We start from the raw sequence: 9,255 nt of genomic DNA on the forward strand, positions 1-9,255 counted from the left end.
CAGACACACACACACACAGTATTTGTCACATTAAAACTACCCACTACACTAACTAACTAACATCATATTGACATGTCTTCACTTTCAGAACCTGTATGAAAGCATCAGGAATGAACCATTTAAAATCCCTGAAGATGATGGCAATGATCTCACACACACCTTTTTCAATCCAGATCGTGAGGGTTGGCTTCTTAAACTAGGTGGGTACACCTCTGTGTGTGTGTGTGTGTGTGTGTGTGTTCCCGTGTCGTCTTTGGTTAACATCTCTCAATCAGTAAACTAAGGATCCAACCCCTGAGGAACCTTGTGTGCGTGTGCGAGTGTGTGTGTCTGTGTAGAGAGATGTATGTGTGAGAGAGGTTGAAGCAGCCCATCTGTGCTATTTTGTATTGAAATGTTGTAGTAATGTTGTACCACTGAACTCAATCTCTGCTTCTGGCATGAGAAGTCCTGGCCCATGTGTTTGAGCGTGACATCCCATCAGTGGTGGAGTACATGTGTGGTGTGTGTGTGTGTGTGTGTGTGTGTGTGTGTACACATAATCAGTAAAGCAGCACGATGGGTCTCAGCATGTTAATCTCAGATACAAGTGTATGGTTGTAGCAGGCAACACAATTCTGTCCCAGCCTAGCACACCCTAATGCATAAACACGTGTACATTTACACACACACACAAACACACACTCACACACTACTGATGAATACACACAAATCTCCAATCGCAAAGCTTGATCAGCGGAGAAGCCTGCTTGTTGGGTCAGTGACAAATGTCTATATCTCCGTTGTTGGCCCTAGATCCATATTCAGATTCCAAAGCCTTTAGCATTGGTTAGCAGGGATAGCCCTTTAACATGACATTTGTGGGAGTGGTTAGATAATGTCAAAGCATTACTGTAAGACAGATCTTTGTGGTCCCTCACTTGGCAAACAATACCCATCATGCACCAAACAGGACCCCCTACAGGACCATCCTACAGGGCAACAAGTATAAAGTTTAAACATCATTTTCTAGATGAAAAGAAAAGCTGGTTATTGTGTTGGCACTCCCCCTACTGGCAATTGAGAGAACTTTCAGAATAGCATTTTATTTTGAACTTTCATGAAATTCCTTGTTGTCACAATAAAGATGGGTACAATTTACTTATGATTTCAGAAAGTTTCATTTTGTTTTCTTCCTCATTTGTTTGTTTGTTTGTTTGTTTTCCCATGTTGTCTCTCTTCAGGAGGTATGTACACCCAGCTCTTATATGTCCATCTAAGCTCTGCTTCCGGGTGCTGTTCCATGCTGTTCCGCCCTGCTACCCGTCTGTCTGGGCTGTGTTTCTCTCTCTTTGCCCATTCAGTAGGCCTTTAACCAGCATTTCATTTGACAAAGAATGAAATTGGTTTGGGTTTTTCTGGATTCATGTAGCTTTATGTAACGTTATTACCCCTTTTTATAATTGGTAGTATGGTGGTCTGTGTGGCACTTTTCTCTAATGTGTTTGTGTGTTGCGAGAGAGAGAGAGCGTGGTAGCGACTGTGTGTGTTTCGGCCCCTGATGTCTCTACCATCTTGTCAGTCCTGTCCGCCTGTGTTTTGGGAACTACAGTATAGTCCTCAGTACTGTCTCCACACAACAAGGGTGTGTATATGTAAGACTGAAACGTGAGCTATACAGTGTAAGAACCAAAACAGGCATTTGTGTAGTGCATTGCATTTTTTGTGCTAAGCGAGCAGGAGCCAAGAGAGCTTTGCTGAACTACAGTGGAGTTGTGAGAGAGAAAAGAGAGAGAGAGAGAAAAGAGAGAGCGAGTGAGTCACAGGGAAAAGTCATGACTCCACTTAAGAGCAGCAAAGCATGTCTGCCTCAAAAGAGTCAGGTCGCCATCATTATCTGACTCAGCTTCTAAATGCTTGATGAGACCCTGCAAGTGGGTCTGTGGCAGAGCTCCTGTCTCCTGTCTGGTCTTTGTGCTTCTTAACCGGTGCTTTGTATCTGTAGCCATTAGTCTATGGGCTTCAGTTACCTGGCATTATTGACCCCCTATTTACCCATGTCTCTATTAATATTCTAAAACTACTGCCCTCCAATCATACAAGTCTAGTCCCATATGAAACAACCACTAACTGGTTCCCGTGTCTGATGTTCTGCATATTCAGTTTTTCTCCGCTTGAGAACCCCTCCGCTACCAGACAAGGACAGTCTATTACAGCTTTCAGCTTGAACTGCACTTGGCTCTTAATTGTAGTCCATAGAGTGTGCGTTTAGTGTACACATGCTAAAGTTTTTTTTTTTATGGCTTTGAGGTGTGTGTATATGTAAATGTTGATGTGTGTGAGAGCGTGGGAGAGAAAAAAACATATAGGTTCACACACATGGGGGGGGGTGTTTGTCCGACATCTGTCTGTCTGTCCGCCTATCTGTCTCCCTATGCTTCCTCTGCTCTGTAAGCCCAGGCTGTCAGCTTGCCTTACAAGTAACAAGCAATAACATTTGCCTTATTCAAGGCCAGCTGGCAGCTTCTTTTGACCCTTAACATCCATGATCAACCAGTAAGAGCCAACTGGGGGAATCTCTGTGTGTGTGTGTGTGTGTGTGTGTGTGTGTGTGTGTGTGTAGCTTTGACTAGCAGTCTCCTGGGTGCCTCCAACGTGGTGTGTGCGTTCCCGTCCGAACCATCATCGTCGGCTTCTGTGTTAGACAACTCGGCCATTGCTCTGCCTCAAACCTCCATCTTGCCAACATCTCGCTGCCTCTAGCGACTCATTGCCTCTCCCACTGCCCCCTCCCCTCCCCAAAACACCCCTTCAGTCACCCAATCCCATCTCTGACCTCTGCTGACATGTCATTGTATTTCACAGGTGGTCGTGTAAAGACCTGGAAGAGGAGATGGTTCATCCTGACAGATAATTGCCTCTATTACTTTGAGTACACCACTGTGAGTATCACTGAAATAGGAGTCAGTTTAATGACACAACTGTGTGTCCTGTTGATTAATAGTTTGAAGTAGATGTATAGCAGATATTGTGAAGCAGATAGTGTGTAGAAGATGTGAGATATGTTGTGTGTTTGTTGATTGACCCATGTCCTATGCTGTGCTGAGCTCAGGATAAGGAGCCCAGAGGAATCATTCCCCTGGAGAATCTCAGCATCAGGGAGGTGGATGACTCCAAGAAGCCGGTGAGGCCCGTTCATTGGGTTCTGTCTTTGTGTCTTTCTGTCTTTCTCTTTTGGCTTCAGCTAGATTTGTGAGGCAGTGAAATCATTTTTGACATTGCATACTATTCTCCCTCTCCCTCTCTGTCTTGGCATTCATCAGAATTGCTTTGAGCTGTTCATCCCAGACAATAAAGACCAGGTGATCAAGGCATGCAAGACAGAGGCCGACGGGCGTGTGGTGGAGGGCAATCACACCTTCTATCGAATCTCAGCCCCCACTACTGAGGAGAAGGATGAGTGGATCAACAGTATCAAGTCAGTTACTCTTCCTCTCTTAGTGGGTTGCGACAAAAAACATGTTTTGGCGCTTGGGTGTTCTTAATCATTTGATTTTATGCATTTGAATGTTAAAAGCAAGTACCTCAATAAATCAGCTTCATAGAAATCTATATACAGTGGGGAAAATAATTATTTGAACCCCTGCCGATTTCGCAAGTTTGGTCACTTGCAAAAAAAATGTGTGTTCCAGAATTGTAATGGTAGGTGTATTTTAACAGTGAGAAACAGAATATCAACAAAAAAATCCAGAAAACTGCATTTTATAATATTTATGACTTTATTTGCATTTGCATTTGATGCAGAAAATAAGTACCACTGTATGACCGAATCACAATCAATTGGAAAATTGTGATTTGTCTTCTCTCTGTATATCAAACCTGTCTTCCTGTATGGTAAATCAGACTCTAATTATGCCATGTGTGTCCTTTGTAGAGCTGCCATCAGCAGGGACCCTTTCTATGAGATGCTGGCAGCACGGAAGAAGAAGGTATCCTCTACGAAGAGGCAGTAGGACTCCTGTGTAGAAAACAGCAGCTGCTCATCTACTGGGCACTGGACCTTAACTTTGGGCCTGGACAAGGGAGGAGACGGGAAGGGTGTGGTGGACTGGGTGTCCATGGTTGGACATCTGAACTTGTGCAGATGGAGCAGAGGGAATTCTGGGAGCTGGCTCAGGATCTGTTGTATCATTTCCCCCTCATCAGCATTCTCTCCAGGACCTCTCCTTGCTCTCCTTGATCTCTCTCTCTCTCTCTCTCTCTCTCTCTCAGCGTCCGACGAGGAGAGGAAGTCTGTTAAGAGTTCCCTCTCTGATAAAACATTCAACCAAATGAGTCCACACACACACACACACACACACACACACACACACACACACTCACACGCACAACCATCTCAACTCAGCAGGTCTGACTGAATGTGGCATCCTGTGTAAGATTTTCTAAACTGGCTACAGATTAGAAAAAAACTCTTGTGCTTTAATATATGAAGGACAGAAAAGCGCACCTATTTTTACGTCACAATTCTCTGTCAGGGGAGAATTTCTCACTTAGTTGTTGTTGTTAGTAGAGAGTAGGCACAGTCATTTATCAACTCTTTGGTTAACCATTTTCTCCTCGGTTCCTTTTGCATCAGCCATGCCATGCCATACCACTTCTTCAAGGCTGTGTAGATATTCTTCATTTTTGCCATCATGGCAGGCAAGGACTGTTAAATGTATGATGTTTTGTGTTAGTAAATTGTTAAAATTTGTCATCTCTGCCAAAGTTTTTATTGTTTTTGACACATTGCTTTCCTTATGATTCATGCTCACTTTTTTTGCTTGTTTTTGCGAAATGGGCCCATTCCCCCCTTGCCTACGGCAAACACATATCTCAGAGACGTTTGATCCAATGCTCAGGTGAGCATTAGGACACAGAGACTATGCAACTGCAGACAAGTGGAGACTGAGCTGAGACCCCCCCCCCCCATCACACACACACACACACACACACACACACACACACACACACACACACACACACACACACTGTGTCATAATGTGCTGGGTCTGCTAAGTGGGTCTGCTGTGGGTGTGAGGGATACTGTTTACTTAACTGTAAATTCTCTGCAGCTTGTTTGTACACAGGCCACACACACATACTTCCACAGAGAGAATGACTGTGGATCCTTAGAAGTGCTGCTGTTAATGCGCTTTGTGCTACTCTTGCTGAGACATCTGACCTGTTTCCTATTTTTCTTCCAAACATCATCCACTGAAAAGGATCATAGAGCCCTCCGGTTCATACTGCAGAAAGGATCTATGGTCATTGGTTTAAACCTCAATTTTCAATATGACTGGCCGTACATGGCCCCAATTTCAAACCTATAACAAATACACTTTAAACATTTAAGTGACTTCTCATCTGATTGTATTTTTGTTTGTAGTCCCCTTTGTTGTTTCCAAAGTGGCATTAGAGTGAAAGTCATATAGATGAGCTTTTTTGTTTGTTTTATAAGCCATACGTGTTTCTTTCTTATTTAAATGTACTGGTAATTTAGAAAGCAAAATTATCAAACTGAAGTAGTTTATTTATCAAGGCGGTGTATATACTTAAATGTATAGGTTAATCTTTTATTTGGAAATATGTTTGTGTGAACATTTATGAAGTTGGGTGCCAGTTTTGTTCAATATAGCTTTTTTGCACCAATGTCACATCTTGCTCTGACAAACAATAAATGCAAACATGGCAAGTGCTTTCAAAATGTCTGTTCCCAGTTGTCCTTATCATCTATTCAGTAGTGGAGGAATAAGTCTTGACAATTTGACAATGTATTGAGTTTATCAGGGTAATAAAACATAACAAAAGAAATGAAATATGGAGATGGTGAAAATGGAGAAAATACCACTTTTACCCTTGTGATTGTATTGATAGTTCACCTGATGTCTCCAATAATGATTAGGTATTATTGAGCAGCAACGACTATACTCTTGATATAAATTTGATATGTAAAAGCCCACAATATTCGAAGGGAATTTCTCACCCTTCTCAGTGGAAACCTATACTGCATGTTATCAATCCATCCAGCTCTGACCAGCTTAAAGTGCTACTCAGTGATACTACTGATTTGTTCAGTCATTTAAGTCAATTAAAAATGAAGAGATGATGGTGACATACAGATCTAGAATAACATATTCATATAATGATGAATGTGTCCTATAGGTGATTGTACCAATTCACTTTAAGAACTCACTGACTTTACTATTGGGTGATAATCCATAATATTAGAAAGTCAAAATGTCTGGCCTGTTTCTATGGTGTAGTCCTGATCAACTACCAGCCTACTAGTCTACATTTCTAGAGGGTTCAGAACATTCAACGCTTAACCATCGACTTGATTCACAAAAGGTTAATTCATTAATAGTACTAATATATATTAACTAGGGTCAGGACTTTAACGCGTTAATTAAGATTAATTAATTACACAAAAATTAACGCGTTAAAAAAATTGACGCATTTTAATCGTATTTATGTTTGCACCGCGGAACGTTTCTCACTGGAAGAATTCCAGACGGACCGATTATACTGGCGCACCAACTAACGCGCTTAAACTCGGTGTAGCTGCCAAATGTGAGGACCCTGCCTGATGTGAGTCCGCCAATAGGATGTCTAGAGTCCGCCGCTGCCTGATGTGAGTCCGCATGCGCAAACACAAACGGTTTACGGCAGAAGGCTCAGGCGCAAACTATCCAAGACGTGCATTCTCATACATGGTTTAATATCAACGTATCTGGCTTCTCTTAACGCATAATGTAGGTTTATTTAACGTAGTGTTTTATAATTTTGTCAACGGTTTACAGCATAAGGCTCAGTGTCAACATATGGGGCTATGTTGTATTACTGTTACTAGTAGGCTAATGAATGCACTGCTTAAGTAATAATTCAATAAACATGAAGCTTAACATCATAAACCTTGGTGGATTTCAAACGTAAACAAATGCGCTTGTCATTCCACTTCATGCTGTAGCCTACCACCAGCATTACCTGGCTCGTTGTACTACAATAGTGTCGCAAAGTTTGCGCATGCGGCCTCACATCAGGCAGGTCCTCACATTTGGCAGCTACACTCGGTTCAAACAAGTTGAACAAACCACAGTGGTACAGTGAACATGAACGTGAACGTGAACGTGATTGAACATGAACAAAGAAGCTGATGAGACCGCGTTGGTTGGGCCAATTGATGGGACATTTTGTTACAAAAAACGAACGGATGGAGGCGTCGATAAGAACATGGTTCAGTGCAAGCTATGCAACAAGGAATTCGCATATCACCGCAGCACATCGAGTATCACCTCAATGCAAAAACTTATAGCAGCTAGCGTGGACGTTAAGCCTGACTCCGGGTTAGTTACTCTGGGTACAACCCACACTCCACCAGAGATGTTTTCTTACAGTCAGGGTTTCCAATGTTCTGAATGTACTTGAAAGTATTGTGTTTTACTTAAAAAACCCAAAGTATTATAGTTTACAGAAGGTCTACCTATCTATAGGCTACCTGCATTTCTGAAATATACTACATTTCTAAATATGGTATTGCTACACTTAATGGCAAAAATTGCACTGGTCTGTTGGACTTGAACAAAAATAAACAATATTTTTGTTGCTTAAGCTTATGTATTCAGTCATTATTCAATGGTATACTAAAAATCCATGTGAAAAAAATTACTTCTCACTGTTCTCAGGTCAAATATTTATATGCGATTAATTTCGATTAATTAATTACAAAGCCTCTAATTAATTAGATTTTTTTTTTAATCGAGTCCCGGCCCTAATATTAACCCTCGTATGGTATTCATTTTTTTGTTACACAGAAGGTATTGTGGGTCTGGTGGACCTGCTCGATTTTTGGGTGTTTAATTCAGTACAATCAAACAATTTTTTGGGTTTATCCTCTGGAGCTTCCCTCTCTTCCACTCCGGGTTCAGTGCAATCCAGGTGACAAAGGCGTTGTACGCCAAGATGTCCAATATGTAAAATAAAATTGGCAGTGGCCAGTGTAGGGTCCTCCTTTTGCAGCTGTAGGCAGACACCAGCTTGTCTATGTTTTCCACCCCTTGCTTTTGTGGCAGAGATTCTCCCATCCGTGTGCAGTGTTCTCATGAGTACAACATTCTTGCCTTTCTTTGGCACATAGGATACCAGGGATGTGTCAGCCGTGTACACAAATTTAGAAGAGTTGACAGTCCTGTTCTTTGTAGGCAGCAGTAAGGGTGGGAGCTCAGACCTGTTTTTCCTTATTGTTCCCACCATGGTCAGCTCCTGTCCCAGGAGGATGTAAAAAAAAAAAAATTGCATGTGATGTTGTGTCCACTGAGTCCCTTAGCCATGTCCAGGACAACTCTCATTCCTTGATTTTTCTCAGGGTGTCCTCATCATAGCCTGGTGACACCAGCCTACGTATTTCCGCCTGAATTGATTTCAAGCTCATACTCAGTCTGGCCTAACCCCGTTGACAATCGTCTCCAGGACTCAAAATTTTGTAGGACCAATCAGCGAACAGTTCAGAGCTGTGACGCAAAACTCGCCTTGGAGGAAAAGACACGAAAAGCTATCGGAAAAGTTGTCTCAACTCTCGAGAACATCAGAAAATTAAAAGGAGAACAAGAGTATTTTCTTGTAAGTTTTATGATTGGAAAGGACGTCGGAAGAGTTTAATCTACCGAATGCTTACTAAACGTTGCTGATTGGTTAAGGGAACTCCAATGATTTTAAACCTCAAGATAAGCACCCGCCCATCTCGGAAACCAAAATGCATTGGGTTGGCCCAGACTGAAAGACGGAATGAAATGGAGTCACAGGCTGGTAATGGCCAGGCTATCCTCATCAGGTTACCCTACGTAGACTTGTAAGTTCAAGCATAAGAGGAAGTCACATCACAGGCAGCCCAGTTCTTTATACCATATTTTGCAAGTTTAGATGGTATCTAAATGGCATCAGCGGCAGAAACACAAAACTCTTACTTTAACTTACTCACACACTCACTCAAACACACACATACTTAGCCTACATACAAACAAGGTCCACATACACACAAACACACATAAGCGTGTGCGCACACACACAAACACACACTTGCAGGCACACTCACATACACACGTGGGGCAAACACACACGTGCGCACACACACACACACACACACACACACACACACACACACACACTTACAGCAGACCCAGACAGGAGGAAAACAGACTTTAGGTACACAGGACATACAATTTCCATACTTTTATTTGC

At 42.2% G+C, this 9,255-nt stretch overlaps 1 protein-coding gene across 4 annotated transcripts in view; it reads left to right on the plus strand.

Moving 5' to 3' along the window:
• cyth1b (cytohesin 1b) overlaps nt 1–5,725 on the plus strand; it is a 71,572-nt gene extending 65,847 nt beyond the window's left edge. For all 4 annotated transcript variants that reach the window (XM_080835172.1, XM_080835170.1, XM_080835171.1 and 1 more), the window contains exons 9-13: nt 89–201; nt 2,843–2,921; nt 3,092–3,163; nt 3,303–3,457; nt 3,914–5,725. In XM_080835172.1, the coding sequence (XP_080691298.1) occupies nt 89–201; nt 2,843–2,921; nt 3,092–3,163; nt 3,303–3,457; nt 3,914–3,992 (498 nt within the window). In that variant the 3' untranslated portion in view covers nt 3,993–5,725. The remainder of the gene's footprint in view (nt 1–88; nt 202–2,842; nt 2,922–3,091; nt 3,164–3,302; nt 3,458–3,913) is intronic.
• Nucleotides 5,726–9,255: the final 3,530 nt, after the last annotated feature.

This window comes from Sprattus sprattus, assembly GCF_963457725.1.
Source record: "Sprattus sprattus genome assembly, chromosome: 3".
Taxonomy (NCBI): Eukaryota; Metazoa; Chordata; class Actinopteri; order Clupeiformes; family Clupeidae; genus Sprattus; species Sprattus sprattus.